Genomic DNA, 18,625 nt, shown 5'->3' on the forward strand with positions numbered 1-18,625 from the left:
AGGAAGTACGAAATCTGGGAATAGTATTTAAATCCAATCTTTCTTGGGCGAGCCATGTGTCAGCTGTCTCTCGCAAAGTCCATTTTACACTCCACAAATTAAAATATCATAAAAATTCGTTATCAACTCAACTCCAAATAAAACTTGTTACTTCCCTAGTCTTGCCACTGATTATTGCTGTATTGTCTATAATGATCTTACTGGTGAGCTTGACTCAAAGTTACAAAGACTTGTAAATTGTACGGTTTATTTTTGATGTGCGTAGAGATGAGCATATTACACCTTTTCGGCACCGACTGAAATGGTTGAGTGTATCTAGTAGACGGAAATATTTCCTTGGTGTTGTAATGTTCCACGTTGTTCACAATGTTGCTCCTACATACTTAACAGATATTTCCCTGAAACGTGATGATTCTTTGCGATGCTCGTCTAGAACAGGAAAAACTGAATTGTTTAATATTCCCCCTCATAGAACGACTACCTATCAAAACTCGTTTCATCTTTCAGCTATCTACTTGTAGCATTCCCTGCCAGATGAAATAACTCACGCGACTTCCTTATTCGAGTTCAAATCTAAGTTGTTCAGACATATCGCGCTAGATGAGGACTTGTCATTGGATAATGGCTCAGATTAACGTTTCTCTTAAGCTTAGGGCATCCAGTTTTGAACATTGATGCGTGAGAAGTGAAAAATAGTATTACCTATTGCATATTAAACTGCATATATGATCATTATTACTGCATTAATACAATTAACTATTCTTGTTATTTAATTAAAAATTCTATCAAATTCTAATGTGTTACACTAGTATTATTTAGTTCTAAGCTGTTCACTTTCTCATTGATTCGCTTAATGTTACACTGTTAGAGGCGTTCTTGTTACCTTGGTACCTTATAGACGGAGAGCTGGCTACATGGGGTGCGACATGCCTCGGTGCATGAAATATTTTACCTGGAAAAGGTTTGATTGCTGCCAGCAAAGCGAAAGCCCGATCGTCAGAAGGCGCGCTGAAAGCTAAGTGCATGGGCGGAGGACGTGTAAATTTTCCAACTAAAAAAACTGTCGATGTGCACGGCTGAAAATTTACATAGATATCGAAGATTATGAGAAAAAGCAGTAAAAAAATTGTCAGAAGGGTAAGTGGAAGCTAAAAGGTTGTCAGAAGCTGCCAAAGTTGCGAAAAACATCGGAAAATTTACATTTTAAAGAAAACTTCTGACAATTTAAATTTACACTGTTTACGTATAGAGCAAAGTATGTGCACAGTGTCAGAAGTTAAAGTAGAAGAGATTATGACAAAATCGGGTGCGAAGTGCAAGAGCGTATTTTGGCGCGCGGCGCAGCATCTATCGCTTTTCTTTTAATTTTTACACCATATTTTAGAGCATTTCTGACAATTTATCTGATTAATCAAGGGAGACTTGAGAAACTATTATCAAAAAGTCAGAAGTCAACTCAAAAGATATTAATTTTTATAAGAAAAAAATAAATTTTATTTATAGCAAATATTAAAATAATTAATCGGTTTCATATTCTGTATGTTGTATATGTTCTTTATTTTCCGGATCTTCATCGTTGTCATACTCGGACTCCTCGTCATCAACTAAAAATAATAAATATTTAAATAAACTAAATAAATCATATATACCATGAAGAGTCGCAAATCAAAAATTTACCTTCCGAATCCTGATTATCCAAAATGACACCTTTCACTGATGGTGGCAACTGTGGGTCTTCAAACCATAGAAATTCATATTTGCTATCAGTTAAGGTCCATCCTGATGTTTCGGGCTTAAATTCAATTGGATCCTGTAATGTTGCCTTATTCCACAAGTGTGCAATATAGTGTGCTCTTCTCATTTGCTGTAGAAGCTCGGTGTAGCAAGGTGGCAAGCAGGAAGCGTCAAAGTTTTTCAAATTTGTTTTTAAAAAGGCTTCATCAATATTTTTAGTTTTATAATTTCGAAGAAACGTTCGATATCTGACGTTATTGATTTTTTTTTTGTCTCATATCCGTACATACTGCAAACGAATGCCTCTATTTTTGCAAAAGTATTGTCTATATCGATCTCCGTATTTCCTAAACTAGCGAACGTCCTTTTCCTCATTTCACATTGGCAAAGTAACGATGTAGCCGCTTTTATAGGCAATAAGACCATTTTATTAAATTTTATTAATTGTTATTCATTCAGCATCGTTAATGGTAATGTTGTCAAAACGGAGAAATTTTTTTTATTTTTGTCCTTCGCACGAAGAGGCCGACACTAAAATTATTTATCATGCGTCTAAAATAAATTCCGATTCAACTGTTGTCGTAAAGTGCTCTGACACAGATATTGCTGTTATTATGTTAGGTAATTTGCATAAAATAAAAGCAAAAGTTTATATTGAATGTGGCGTTTCAAGAAGTGGGCATATTATAGATGTAAATGCATTTCATGAACTTTTAGGATTAGATCTGTGCAAAGCATTGCCGGGATTTCATGCATTTACCGGTTGCGATTATAATCCTGCATTTTTAAGGAAAGGTAAACAGCGCCCATTTCAAATACTTGCAAAAAACGAGGAGTTTCAGCAAGCGTTCGCTAGTTTAGGAAATACGAAGATCGATATAGACAATACTTTTGCAAAAATAGAGGCATTTGTTTGCAGTATGTACGGATATGAGACGAAAAAAAAAAATCAATAACGTCAGATATCGAACGTTTGTCCGAAATTATAAAACTAAAAATATTGATGAAGCCTTTTTAAAAACAAATTTGAAAAACTTTGACGCTTCCTGCTTGCCACCTTGCTACACCGAGCTTCTACAGCAAATGAGAAGAGCACACTATATTGCACACTTGTGGAATAAGGCAACATTACAGGATCCAATTGAATTTGAACCCGAAACATCAGGATGGACCTTAACTGATAGCAAATATGAATTTCTATGGTTTGAAGGCCCACAGTTGCCACCATCAGTGAAAGGTGTCATTTTGGATAATCAGGATTCGGAAGGTAATTTTTGATTTGCGACTCTTCATGGTATATATGATTTATTTAGTTTATTTAAATATTTATTATTTTTAGTTGATGACGAGGAGTCCGAGTATGACAACGATGAAGATCCGAAAAATAAAGAACATATACAACATACAGAATATGAAACCGATTAATTATTTTAATATTTGCTATAAATAAAATTTATTTTTTTCTTATAAAAATTAATATCTTTTGAGTTGACTTCTGACTTTTTGATAATAGTTTCTCAAGTCTCCCTTGATTAATCAGATAAATTGTCAGAAATGCTCTAAAATATGATGTGAAAATTAAAAGAAAAGCGATAGATGCTGCGCCGCGCGCCGAAATACGCTCTTGCACTTCGCACCCGATTTTGTCATAATCTCTTCTACTTTAACTTCTGACACTTTGCACATACTTTGCTCTATACGTAAACAGTGTAAATTTAAATTGTCAGAAGTTTTCTTTCAAATGTAAATTTTCCGATGTTTTTCGCAACTTTGGCAGCTTCTGACAACCTTTTAGCTTCCACTTACCCTTCTGACAATTTTTTTACTGCTTTTTCTCATGATCTTCGATATCTATGTAAATTTTTAGCCGTGCACATTGACAGTTTTTTTAGTTGAAAAATTTACACGTTTGGTCCTCCGCCCACGCACTTAGCTTTCAGCGCGCCTTCTGACGATCGGGCTTTCGCTTTGCTGGCAGCAATCGAACCTTTTCCAGGTAAAATATTTCATGCACCGAGGCATGTCGTACCCTATGTAGCCAGCTCTTAGACTATTAGTCAAAATTCTACTTACAGTATTATAATTCAAATTGTATGATTGTATCAAGCTATTATTTGTTTGCCCCATAGCGAGCTAAGGCATTATTATAATAAATCTAAAATCTAATCTCTAACCTAATTTGCATAATTTAAAAAAGTACCCTATTAACTCGTCTCCTTTTCTTTTTTCATGGAGGACATTCCAATGTATAGGATTTCGATCCTCATTAGCAACAAGTTTTCATTATTATTACGTATAATTTTGTTGTTTTACACACACACACACACACACACACACACACACACACACACACACACACACACACACAATTTGAATCTAAAAAAATATAAAATAGTAAATAGATATAAAAGAAAACAGTATAGTCAAAATAAAAAATATGTGCTTCATTATTTTATATTTAATTTTTTATGTTTATATATTGAAAATAGAATACGTATGCATTGTAACATAAATTAAATAAAAACAATTTTCCTTTAGACACTCTCGCTAATGCTGAAAAAAAGCGCAAAAAGCCGAAGATACGTCTCACTTGAGCAGTGATTCCGATCCAAAAATATTTCTCCCGTCAAACGAGCAAAGAAAAAACCTTCTAGATTTTGCGATATTTCTTCTGATGAAGAAAACACATAGGAGCCAGTAACACAATCAAAACGATGATTACAAAATAATAAAAGTATTGACTCAGAACAATCATTCATACGTCCCATCGTTCCAATTTTTTCTGATCTTCAAGGTAAGATATGCTCGTATAAGTATAAAGAGGAAACATAAAACAAAGATATTACTTTGATAATTTTTTCTGTATTTACAATATTTTTATCCTTCTTATAATCTTAGTATTTTATATGTAATATAAAACACACAACATAATATTTTATAATATAAAAGAAACATACCAATAACAAATTACTACTTTGAATTACATTTTTTAAATAAAAAAAATTAATGTTTTCGCAATACAACTTAAAACGGGTGGCCCTCAATTGGACATGGTTCAAATAGACACGGTGCATTTGCACATGGTGCTTTTGGATACGATATCTTGCGCACCGTTCATTTAAACATCTTTCAGTTGCACACCGTTCATTTGCACACCGTTCAATTGGACACAAAAAGAAACGGACACACACACACACACGTGCGCGCGCGCGCACGCACATGGGGGTACAAGGGGGGCCTTTGTCCCCCCTTTCGCACTCATCCCGCTGGTAGGCCCTTGGAAGTGAACAGTGTGAAACTGAACGGTGTGCAAATAAACGGTGCGCAAGATATCGTGTTCAAAAGTACTGTGTGCAAATGCACCGTGTCCATTTGAACCGTGTCCATGTGTACCGCTCCCCTTAAAACAACGTTTGAAAAAGTGTATTTAAAAATTAACCTATGTATACAGTTTCAACTTTTCAAGGTTAATGCTATCGATTTTACTTTAATATAAGTATATGAATAAATATATGAATTATGATCTTTCCTTTCTTTAATTCTCTCTAGGTAGATCATATTTTTATTATATTTATACAATATAATGTGTTCCGCGAGTTTTCAATATTTCTACTATGAAGACTAGAACCAGGAGACCGATCTCTGTGGTTTTGAGTGAGGCGAAAATCTGTTAGAAATGTAATACCAAATGATGGCGCTGACGATGCTGATACACCGGAATATATTCCAACTCTAGATACAATCGTCTAGTCTAAGTTTGTCGTAGTCAGCCGTGCTAGTGGTGCTAGGCTGTATGTGGTTGTTGTATTGGTATAAGAAAACTGAGATAAGTACTCTAAATGTAAAATTGCGAAAATTTTTATTATAAATTTGCATTTATTGTCAAATGCTTGTCGTTATATTGTTTCCGGTAAATCATTGTCGCCAACGCCACCATTTGGTACTACATTTTTAACAGATTTTTGCCTCACTTTTGGAGGCGAAATCAGGCTTAGTTCGGTCTCCTGGTTCTAGTTTTCATAATCTCGACGGAACAGAAGCGTTATTAAGTACTCGAAATTTGGTGACGAGTTTCACCGAGCGCTTGAGACAATTTCATTGGCTCAGCCAGCGCGTATCACGGTATAACGGACGATCGGAGACCGGCCGTGAACTTCGACTAGTCCCGAAAGATTTTGGAAAATCGCGGCGATTGATTGGGCCGAGAGCATCGCCAAATACGATAAATAAGAGACCGCGAGCTCGTTCAGAAGCACTTGCCTAGCAGACGCGGATACGTACAGAACTCGAACCTCACAGTCGGGCGTGATCAGTGTGATTATTAAAGTGAAATCAATGTATTAATTTATAAATACGGAATTTCGGTAGAATCCAAACGCGTTTCTCAGTAAAATATCAGAATCATATTTAACGCGACGGGATGCGAGCAAGGTGTTCACACGGGAATTATTCCACGTGCTCATGCGAAGCGAGCCTTATACGATTATACGCATTCGGGGCCTCGAAAACCGCGTGGTACCACGACTCGATAACACGATCTATTCAAGCACGCGATTGACTTGAACTCACGATTTAATTATAAAATCTATGCGAACTTACGACTCACTTAATTACACGATCTATGTGAACATGCGATTTACTCGATTACGCGATTTATTCGATAACACGATTTACTCGAATAAACGATTACTTCAATTATATCATTCATACAAATTACACATTGTAAAGTTTCAATATATAATTCTTCGTCTGGGGTTTTTATGCCGCAAGACTTTTCCCCATTGAGCCAATAAAGAACTTGGTTCCTTGGCTCAAAACATCGTTGTAATTTATTTCCTATCACATATCTTTTTACTCGAAATAACGGGATCTCTCCGAGAGGAGAGTTTTCGACGATACATAATGTTCAGTTTTGAAAAATGAAGAAAAATCTCTTTAAAAGCCTAAGCTAACATTGGTTCATTTCTTTTATCTTAAAATTATATTATATAATTACGTAAGACAATTATACGTTTTATAACAATAACTTAATATATTTGTTGAATATAATAAATTACGTATTTGAATTATTTTTTTTTCAAATATATATATTTTTTCAAATATATATATTACATAAAATAGGAAGAGAAATGGCGTCGGTGAGAGTCGGTTGTGGTTTTTGGAGGCTCCAAAATGAGGAATAGAGTGGAGGATGGAGGTAGAGAAGATAGAAGAGAAGAGAGAGAGAGAGAGAGAGAGGAGAGAGAGAGAGAGAACGAGAGCTGAGAGGATAGAGGAGAGAAGAGAAGAAGAGAGAGAGAGTAGAGATAGAGAGAGAGAGATCAGCGACGATATCTCTCGCTAGCCGAGAGATATCTATGCTCGCTCTTCTATGATAACTCATGATCGATTCGCCTCTCTCTCTCTCTCTCTCTCGCTCTCTCTCTATCTCGCGTCTCTCTCCTCTCTCTCTATCTCTCTTCTCTCTCGACTAAGATAGTGAGTAGTGAAATGAAATTTCCGGAAAGGTACTGTTTGTGTCAGGCGCATTGGAGAGCATGCGACGGCGGTAGAAGGAAGATATGAAAAGAAATTCTGAGGAGTTCGGAATGAGAAGAGACTTATATGGAGTTAAATGGTAGGGATAGGAAAAGAGGTTAGAAAAAGGGCGCTAGTGGAAGGAAAAAGTTGAGTGCAGGAAATGAGAGGAAGAAACGAGGCGCGACGGAGGGCCAGTAGAAGAAATGGTTTGCAGAGAGGGTGAGGCGGCAGACAGTAGCAGGCTTTGAGAACGCGGAATCTCATGGCAACGTGGTCCGTCGAGAGGAAAGATAACCGGCGCGAAGAAAGTTATAACAGAGAAGGAGCGCAAGTAAGTGGAAACAGAGGTAGAAGACGAGTTATAAGGAAGGTGAAAAGAACGGAAAGGAGACTGAAAGCGGACAGAGTGAGGTAAGATATTGTGATCGAGAGGAGAATGGGAAGGAGATTAGAAAGAAGAATTTAGGAAGCTGAGAGTGGAAATCTCACTGGGGGCTAAAGGAGGTGGAGGGCGAAGATTGAGATTCTGGAAGTGGAGGGCTGAAGAGGTGGGAAACTGGAATAAGAATGGGAGGACAAGATAGGAGGAAAAGAGAGGCGATTAGATAAAAGGAGAAGTGGGCATGGTACGAACGAAGAGGAAGTACGAATAAGAAAGAGAAGAAGATTGGACGGTGACAAGCGGGAGGAAGGCGGGAAGGGAAACCGAGGACGAGAGAGAAGAGGAAGGAGAGGCCGTTGAGATGTGATGGTAACTGATAGATGGTGATGCAAAGAAGGAGACAATGAAGGGTTGCTGGACAGAAGGGAGAAAATTAGAATGGGATGGGAAGGAAAGGATGGATGAGAATCTATCAATGGAGGAGAGGAGGAAGCATTGAGAGGAGGGTGGCGTGATGCTGGAAATTGTGAGGAGAAGGATCAGGGAAAAAAAGGTGTATGTGGGAACAGGTATGTTGTGTGGACGTGAGTAGAATGGTGAATCAGAATGCGGGAAGTGGGAATATATCCTTGTTGTGGTATTTCTGTGGACTTTCCCCTTGGGGGGCCTGAGCCCCTGCGAAAATAATGGTTGTATTGTAAGAAGGAGACATTAGGTTGGACCAGGAGGAAGCGTAAGGAGGTAAAAAAAGGGGTAAAGACAGAGGTCAAGCAACAATAAAGAGGAGTGGAAAAAAGGAGAAATTCAGGGAAGGAGACAGGACAAAGGAGAGGTGGAGGAGAGAAGAGGTCACCGAGGTGGATAGGATACGAAGAAGGGGAGATTGGTACGGAGAGAGAGAAGGTGGAGGAGTTGACCAAAATGTAAAAGGACAGAGAGGAAGAAATAAGGGGGGGGAAAGGAGGGATAGGGCGTGCGAGAAGGGGTGGGTAACTAGCGTGTAGTGGTCGCCAATGGCCAGGTCGGATCGGAGGAGAAGATGAAAATAAATGTGAACGGTTCGGGAACGCTCCGTGAAAAAAGCGCCATTGTGATTCCCATTGAAGAAAACAATAAAGATTCTATTTTACTAAACATATTTACAACAAAAGCAAAAAATTGATTGCATTATTAAATAATTTTATAAATTCAACATAACCTCAGCAATCTAATAAATTTCTACGATAATTTTGTAAAGGGGAGAAGACTATACATGTTTCAGCCAAGCCACAGTACCTGTTAGAACATATTTAATTTTTACGCCTGAAAAAACGGTCACCTATCCAAGTGTCAACCACTCCCGAACGTTGCTTGACTTCGAAGATCGTACGCATCCTAATGCTTCGTGACGATCCATGAATACTTTATGTTAACGCCTCTATATTTGGTATACATTATTTCAATAGATGTTGTCAAAAGGATAAAACATGTATAGTTAACTTATATTTTTATAAATAAATATAAAGTATTACAATTTTTTACTGATTTTCACATATGCAAAATAGTATGTGAAATATGAAAAGATCTATTTTTGCTCTGTTCGTAAAAAAATAAAAAATAAATGTCATTTCTTATAATTTTTGAGTATTGTTAATATGCCATATTGTTTCAATAAATGCAATGTTATCTTAATCTCCACTTTTTTTATATTCCGATGTTTCAATCTGTGCTTCAGAGGTTTCATTTTTACGCTTTTGTGACTCTTTCTTTACATAGATTCACTTCCTCTTTTCACTTGATTTACGCTACATAATTAGTGAAGCTTCCCAAGCATAATTTAAATATTTTTTTAAATATTATTCTAAACAACTTTTTAAATGCAAAATAATTATTACATAAACATTAAATAAATGTTACGTAAGTATTATTTTAAACAATTTATTAAAATATTAATTAATAATATATAAACATTAATTAAATATTATATAAATATTTGTCTTAAATTATTATAATTATTGTAACTTAAATATTAAATCAGTATCATATAAATAAATATAAAATATTATTTTAAATACTTTTTTAAAGATAAAGTAAATATATAACATAAACGTTAAATAAATTTTATATAAATATTATTTTAAACAAATTATTAAATTGTTAAATTAATATTAAATAAATATAAATTAAACATTATATAAATATTTGTCCTAAATTATTATTTCAAATAATTAATCATTGTAACATAAATATTATATTAATATTTAAAAAATATTTTTAAAGTATTATATACTTTAAATATTATTTTAAAGATGAAATAAATATTACATAAACATTAAATAAATAATGTTACGTAAATATTATTTTAAACGATTTATTAAAATGTAAAGTCAATATATTAAATAAATATTAATTAAATATTACATATATATTTGTCCTAAACCATTATTTTAAATAATTAATGATTGAAATGTAAATATTAAATTAATATTAAATAAATATTTTTTTAAGTTTTATTTTAGATAGTTTTTTTATATAAAATAAATATTAAATAAACATTAAATAAATATTGCGTAAATAATTTTCTTAAGCTATTATTTTTAATAGGATTTGTTAAAACAATAAATTAGATATAAGTTATATAAGTTATATAAGTTAGCATAAGAGAACAAAGCGAATGTAAAAGGTGTGAGAAAGGAAGAAAACATGTGTCGGCCAAATTAAACTGTTAAGAGAGCAATGTAAAAAGGAAGTCCCCCAAACCCGAGAGGGAGGGGTAAATAAATAAATTTATCTATCTATCTATCTATTATTTTTAATAAAAAATGAATTATTTTTAAATATTAAATAAACGTTAAATAAACGTTTTATAAATATTTTTTTCTAAATCGTTATTTAAAATAAATTATTCATATAAAATAAATATTAAATAAATATTAATTAAATATTATTTGTACAACAAACATTAATAATGTAAAAATAATTAAAAATAAATATTTGAAAAACATTTTAAAAATATTGCTTGCTGATTGGGTACTGTTCTTAATAACGAATGGATCGAGTTTTAACTAGGTTCAATCGAAAGCTTTGGTTTGATTTGTATAAAACAACTCTAAAAAACTTATAACAATTATAAAAAACTTTTTGTTTTTTATAACTATAAAAAACTTATAACAATTATAAAAAACTTTTTATTTTTTCTTTATTTGTCCTATAAGAGAAGATATCGCGACGCAAAATTCGAAATGTAAATGTTTTTATTTAAAATTTGTCATTGTCGTCACCCTTAAAATGTTGTCCAGTACATGAAACATTAGATCACGGTCTTGTTAGATGACCCTTATGGCTTTTGCCTTCAACAGTTTTTTTAGAATTTCGATATACTGCATATTGATATAATGATAGATCGCTATTCGTAATGTAATCGTTTTACGAAAATAAGTAAATAAATATCAAGCAATACGTATATATACTGTATATCGTACGTATTAATAACCATATTGAGCAAATTAGTAAATGAAATGTGACGAGAAGTGTTTTAAGAGGTTACACCAACCTAGACGGTCGAAAAACAGACCTAACTTTGATATTTTATTCCTGCTAAATGGGTAGTGGGAATTAAATAAAATTTTGTGTGATTCTTGAGAGACTTATGTTTCGATAATATAAAAAAAATTATTTATTAAACAATGGCGACGGAAAACAGAAATATGGCCGTCGACACACATCGAGATTTAGAAAAACGCATTTTGCGGTGACCATTGTCCCGTCTAAACGATCCATCTAAAACAAAAAACAAAAAATGTTTTTAAGCTAACAGTAATAGTATATCGGTGACGATCGCCGATTGTCGATTTTATCGTTTGTTACAAAATGGCGATGAGTTAAAGATAAAATTTAAAAATAACGAAAAATTTTTGTCCTTTTCATTTTTTTTTAATTTTTAATCAAGATCGATTAAAAGAAAATAGATCGTCATCGACAAAAGAATGTTTCTAAGAGTATTGTGTAAAAATTTGAAAACGATCCATTGATTAGTTTTTGAGATCTTGTGGTCACCATCTTTGAAAATCATGTTTCAAGAAAAACGCGTTTAAAGTTTCAAGTTTAGTTACTATTGTTAACAGCCGAATTTACCTCTAATCGGCAATTCCGAGGCCATATGAGATTTCTTCCACATCAATAGCAGCGGCGCTCTGTGAAGACCTCTGTTGACGACGAGCAATCCTTCCTTCGCGCGTCGTCTTCTGCGCTCGTACTTCGGCCACATCGATGCGCGCTCGGTCTTGATTTTCGCAATATGCAGCACAATTTTTTTATTATCATTAATAAATATGCAGCAGCACCTTCATTAAATATGCATGCAACAATATTGGCAGCAATTTGCACAACGTGTGCACCGCTGTGCTGCACTTTTAGTGCTATGCGCCAAATCAGATGGTTCAAACTTTCGTTAACGTTTTGCGTAAATCCACTGACGCATCTCTCCAGTAAATTATCATTAGAAAGTTGTTCAAATATTGGACGAATGACTTTAATCACATCATCTAGTGGCGATTTATATTGATATTGCTCCAATTCGAGCACTCGAACGCTCGATCCCGTTTTACTCAACTCTCTGTAATTCCGACATTTTTGCAGATATCAACATAAAACTTTCAGGATAATTCTCATAACTTGAAGCTTCAAGAAAATGTAATTTTAAAAAATCGATTTTTTTACCCGCTAGGTTGGTGTAACCTCTTAAAGAGTGTTTATTATCATAAACAATGTTCTGTCAATAATACATTGTGTAATAAGTGCGGAAGGTCAAGTTTTTCAGCATGAGTTCATCCACATGCACGAGATGCATACCGTATTTTGTGTTACCAATGCGTCGAAGCGTAGTTTTTGAGTATCCTTGGATGACGAATTGATAGGTAATTCAAGGTTAAGTTCGTGAAAACAAAGAAACGTCGGTAATGCGAGAATTGCCATATGCGTGTGGTAACAAAGAAAAAGGTATGAAAAATGATCAAACGTGCAGCAAAAGTCATAGTGGAAAGTTTTTCATTACGACTTATGCCATTTACCCTTACGGAAAAAAACACTCTAATTTTGAGAGTTTACACTCAAAATTGAGTGTATACGCTCAAATCTTGAGTATTTACACTAAAGATTGAGTTTTATACTCGAACATTGAGTGTGTACATCCAATGATTAAGTGTTCGTACCAAAGTTTGGATTTAAATATTGAATATTTGAAAGTATACTCTCAACATTTGGATATGACACTCAATAAATGAGTGTATACTTCCAACATAAAGTGTGAACACTGAAACATTGAGGATGTACACTCAACATCTATCGGTTAAAGGTATACATTTAATATTGAGTGTGCACTCTCAAACATTGGATTAGAAAATGTTAAATAAAAACAAAAGCAAGAAAAGCAAGTTCAACCGAGATTAAAATTAATCTGCATTGGTAAAAATGGACATAAAATGAATAACTAAAATGAACATTCAACTATAGAGTGTTCAGCTGGCTTTGAGTATTAATTTGAGTATTACTTTCAACTTGGATGTTTGCTATCTAATTTAGTGTTAATTTCAGTGTTATTCTTAAATTTAGGATTAACATTGAAATTAACACTCAATTAGATGGTGAACGTTCAAGTTGAGAGTAGTAACACTCTAATTAAAAGTAAATTAAAAAACGAACATTCAAGTTGAGTGTTTACACTGAATTGAGTGTTTACCCCTTGTCCCAAATTATACTCAACTTGAGTATTTCTTTAAGTGTTATTTTTAGTGTTTTTTCCGTAAGGGTATTAAAAGACAAAAATTATGTAATAATGTTAAAGTATTGAAATCGGTGACTTTGCGCACGAAAGGAACCACTTTTGACGCATTATTTTGGTAAGCAAAAATATCTTTTCGATATTGGTGTCATGATGAGCATGATTAGTTAGTGTTACAGGTTGTTTTCCTTATGTTTGTGAATGAATCGTAAGAGAAAATAAAGGAATGTATTGAAGGTCGTGTTTAGATAGTGATGTCGAATTTTGTGTTAGGCAATTAAACTAGTTACTACAGAAAATTATCGGTAACCAAATCGAAAATGTTTATCGTTTTTACTTCTGTAAAAGAAGTTAGTCAAAACTTGTCTTCTTAATTTTTTTGTCGATTAAACTTTTGCAAAACAATCGTAATTTTTTAATGAATTTCTTTGTACTTTTTTATATAAGATTTTGTCATTATAACGTACACAATTGCATTAGTAATAATAATAAAATGATACTAATAGATGAGATCGATGCTGTGTGCTGTGTATGCATATATATATGTGCATCATCGAATATTATTGTCGTTTTGCTCATAAAACCGGTCATAATTTACGTTGCTAGTATGATGGAGAATAAAATATTTTTATGATCATATTTAAAAATAATTATTTAATTACGTTTTATTAACGTTGAATAATTTTTATTGATTATATTATTTCCCAAAATATTAATCTAATGATTAAGTTATAAATTTAAATTAATGGTTAATAATATTGATTTATAATTATATTTTAAATCAGTGCTCGGAGATAGTTGCCCTTTTTGGGCAGATTTCAGAGGCGACGACCTTTGACTATAAAAGTATGGACTGCTAATTACTTATCCCAGCAAAGGTTTTTGTGTAATGGAGATGAAACGTGCTCCCAATGTTAAACTGGCAGAAAATGGAAACATTAAACAAGATCCCGATGGTAAAAAATGAGGAAAGAGAGAGACAGAATGAGTCATTCGTCGCTGTTTTATCAATTTCTTGCAAATTACCGAATATGCATTTAAACAATTGACGCAAATAAAGGCTGAATTAGTTTCATAAACATACATATTTATGCAGGTAATCCTGCTAATATATTTCCATAATAAAATTAGAAGCAATTAATTAAAAGAAACAAAATTTTTTAATGGCATTACTTCTAATTTTATTATGGGGATATATTACCTGCATAAATATATATGTTTATAAAACTAATTCAGCCTTTATTTGCGTCAATTTTGTAAAATGCATATTCGGTAATTTGCAAGAAATTGATAAAACAACGAATGACTCATTCTGTCTCATCTCTCTTTCCTCATCTTTTACCATTGGGATCTTGCTTAATGTTTCCATTTTCTGCCAGTTTAACATTAGGGGCGCGTTTCATCTCCATTACACAAAAACCTAGGCAATTAACAGTCCATACTTCTATCACAGTATAGAAAAGAACAGTAGGTTCACTCTGTTGAAAATCGTGCTAATGGTCGTCCCTTGCGCATGACTATACTGTGCTTTTATAGTCAAAAGGCGACGCATACCGTTCCCCACTACCACTCGTTGACGGCCGAGCCGCTGAACCCACGTGACCACTTCAGGCGCGTTCCTGTAAAGAAGCACATTTAAAATATTTTTTAAAAGTAATTTTTGTTAAATAATTTTTATTTTTATTAAATAATTAAATATTGAAAACTTTATTATTGATATTATGTATTTAAAGCTATTATATACATATATAGGTTATTATAACATATTTTTGATTAAATATGATTACAACTTTGACAATAGCTTTCCACATTACTCGTGAGGTACTATTGTTTGATGCGTTTTTTAAATAGTGGTTTTCCCAGTAGACCTATTCCATTAATAAAATATTATGACTTAGTAAACAAGAAAGCAACATTTTCATAAAAAGAAAATAGTAATTTGAAAAAAAAACTGAAGCCAATTTTGTCTATTATTTAATATAAATTAATTTAATATATAAAAATCTAATGCAATCTTCTATGTTGTTTGTACGATTTTACTAAAGATTGTTGTTACGTCCAGCCTTATGGGATTTTAACTTTTTTATTTGATATAGGAAGGATATTTCAGGTAGAACAGGTAAGGCAGGGAAGAACGTAACAAAACGTGTAGAATTCCCGTAGGCACACAGATTAAAAGAGGGTAGGTGCCTCGGGTCGAACGCACTTTTAATGACTCAAAAATATAGGTCAACGTGCCGATAGGCCCTATAACCCGTTTCAAGTCGTACGTCCGTCGGTCCAAATTTCGAGTCAACGAATTGAATTGCTTTAACTCGGGATCGGACCAGGTGCAGTCTTTGTTTGGGATGAGGGGAGGTCGTTATTGATTAAAATAAATTATGAAATTTATGTAACAAAAAAAATAACAGTATTTATTCCAAGGAATTTTCCAAAGTGTTATAAGAATATAAATAGGCGCTGAAGTCGTGATTTAACATTATTTGTTGGCTATGAATTTATAAAGATTAAATTACAAGAATGGTTCTAAATAAATTTCGTAAGAGTTTACAAAGTTTAAAAATACGCAAAGGGTTATAAAAATAAATTTTCGGTTGAGTTTACAAAAGTTTTAAAGTTTAACAAAAGGTTAGTAATAAAATTTTAAAAATACACAAAGGTTATTAATATAAATTGCGGAAGTGTAAAACTAATGGCCAATCTCTTTGCTTGTGAGTGACATTATATCTTAAGTAATTCGGGGAAGGAAGGTGAGGGAAGTGCAGACTCTTGAAAATTAAAACCCTGAATTGTTGTTTGGACTCTTGAACGCTAAGGGCCATTCTACAATAGTCGCAAGTCGCCAGTTACCTTTTGCGACCGCCAATGAACATTGAGCTTTACGTATGGAGCTCGATGGTCATTGATTGTCATAGGAAGCAACTGGCGACTTGCGACTATTGTAGAATGGCCCTAAGGGCGGAATCCGCGTACCGGAACGTCCGGTCGGACTCTCGAGCAACAGCCTCGGAATCCGCGCACCGGGACGACTGGTCGGACTCTCGAACGGCAGCCTCGGAATCCGCGCACCGGAACAGCCGGTTGGACTCTCGAGCGGCAGGGCTTGAATCCGCAAACCGGGGAAAGAAGGGGAACGAAAAACTCTAAGAGGAAATTATTTATAAATAATAGGAGCTTGTTTTAAGGGGCTACATATAGAGACGTAAAAAATAGGCCTTCTTCTCGATTTTTTTTTCGAAACGTAATGTATCTAATTAATTCTAGTTTTCTTTACTTTAAAATACATTACTTAGAACATGTTTCAGAATAAATTTGAACTAAAAATATTTAAAAATGGCGGAGATATTGTTCTCGTTGCAAGATCTTGTTAAAAAAAGGTGCTCCGCGGTGCCAATTGCAGCTCGTGCAGGACTTATCTAAAACAGACCAGCCTAGAATTTTCTTGAACTAAATGATATTATCTAGTCTTTATCGTGGCCGATTTAAAATATCGATTTTTGGCAAAATGGCGGCTGTTTAAAGAAAAAAAGCAATTTTTTAGGGTAAAAATCGGTCGTTTTTTTAACTTAAAAAAAAGTAAGAGCTCTAGAAAAAAACCGCCACGATAAAGGCTGCCTTTTTTTGCGTAGATTAAACCCTCCAAATTTCAAGTAAATCGATCCAGCCGTTTCCGAGATATTTTTGGCATGCGTTTTGAAAACATGGTTTCGAGAAAAACGCGTTTTAAGTTTGACATTCGGTTAAAACGTAGATAATTTTTTTTTAAACTTACATGGAGTCATCCACTCTAGGGCCATACAGTAAACCCTCCCCAGATTTAGCGGCATCAAAGGCTTCGATTCTAGCTTGCCGGGGTAATATTCTTGCGTAAGCTATCTGCTGCAAAGGATTAGAAGGCGCTCATCGCGCCCTAGCATCGTTAAACGCGCTTGGACCTTTCTCGCTATATCTACGACAATTTTCAAGGAATCACTTTGAAACTCGCAAGGGATATTTCTCAAGACCTTATACTTTACAAATATGCAAAAAACGAAAAATCCATTTTTTCAAAATTTCTGGGTGTATGTAGCCCCTTAAAGAATTAAAACAGAAGGGAATAGATGTGTAACGTAAAAACAAAAGAAAGAAATTGTGATTGTGGGACTTACTCATTACTGGTTCTCGAACAATCTGTCGGAATCGAATAGATTTCTTGATCGGATGGAACGGCACTAACGTTTATTCGCGCACTGATTCTACATGATTATTTATTTTTTTTTTTTTACTACTTTTTCTCGTTACCAATTACTGACTACTCGGGTAAAAAACTGCTTTTACTCATTACTGATTACTGAATACTGACTAACAGCTGACTATTAACTAACTTTTTAACTAACTTTTCTCATTATTGATTATTAACTGGGGTGAAAAACTAAACTGAACTGATTCACTCTCTAGAGTGAAAAACTAACGTTAACTAACTGTTTCTCTTCAAGATTTGGTATTATATATACAGAGTCTTACAAGGGGAGGATCCAGATATAGGTGGTTCAAATATTCTAATTGGTAGGACTCTTTTTCAGGATTGTGTGGTGGATGAATTCTACGTTTTCTTATTGGAAAAATAGTTTTTCCTTTTTGACCAATCATACGTTGAGTACTCTGTCGAAAGTTTCTCTGTTTCCTCCCACATTCCTTTAATTTTATTGAAGGGATCCGACCTATCGCGTAGGTTATCTTCCCTTTGAGTTTAGAAGAGAAATAATTCTTTATCGTGCAAGACGTGTGACGGTATTGTTTGCAGATGGAGGAAACGGTTATTTATTTTTTGCTAATGTTTAGATACTTTATTGCTTTCTTTTTTTGTGAGGAAACGTGAAACTTTGCTTTGATCCCGAGTTTGTTTTTTGTATTTCTACTTTCAACATTTATTGTTTGTTGACTCGATATTTAAAAGGAGTTAAAATTATCAAGTTGGTCGTTTCGTCCATCCATGTTTATCGTCACGTTTCTAACGGATTAATCCTAGACGCATAAAAAATTATCGGAGACCGTTGAAACAGAATTTCTTTTGTAATCTTATTTGTTTCTCCGAAGAAGGGAAATCGTGGAGTCTGTCGGACGTAACATTGTATATCTACAGATTATGGCAGGGATACGCAACTAGATTTTTTGGTGGGCCAAATACAAAATTTGAAATTTTACCGCGGGCCATAGCAGCTAAATTTAAAATTTAGATTTTTTTTGTCTTC

The 18,625-nt window shown here is 33.9% G+C and overlaps 1 protein-coding gene across 20 annotated transcripts in view; it reads right to left on the bottom strand.

Annotated features, from left to right (window-relative positions):
- Positions 1-18,625, bottom strand: part of LOC105832565 (dopamine receptor 2) — a 285,344-nt gene that overhangs the window by 230,110 nt on the left and 36,609 nt on the right. For 6 of the 20 annotated variants that reach the window (XM_036288124.1, XM_036288130.1, XM_036288103.1 and 3 more), the window contains 2 exons: positions 14,949-15,013; positions 10,801-11,897 (listed from right to left, as the gene is read on the bottom strand). The exons of 11 other annotated variants lie outside the window; for them this stretch is intronic. In XM_036288124.1, coding sequence (XP_036144017.1) covers positions 11,752-11,897; positions 14,949-15,013 — 211 coding nt within the window. In that variant the 3' untranslated portion in view covers positions 10,801-11,751. Of the gene's footprint in view, positions 1-10,800; positions 11,898-14,948; positions 15,014-18,625 lie in introns of those variants that run through there. 3 more of the 20 variants (XM_036288106.1, XM_036288167.1, XM_036288161.1) reach the window with 3 other exon arrangements.

The sequence above is a fragment of the Monomorium pharaonis genome, chromosome 1 (assembly GCF_013373865.1).
Source record: "Monomorium pharaonis isolate MP-MQ-018 chromosome 1, ASM1337386v2, whole genome shotgun sequence".
In the NCBI taxonomy this organism is placed as follows: domain Eukaryota; kingdom Metazoa; phylum Arthropoda; class Insecta; order Hymenoptera; family Formicidae; genus Monomorium; species Monomorium pharaonis.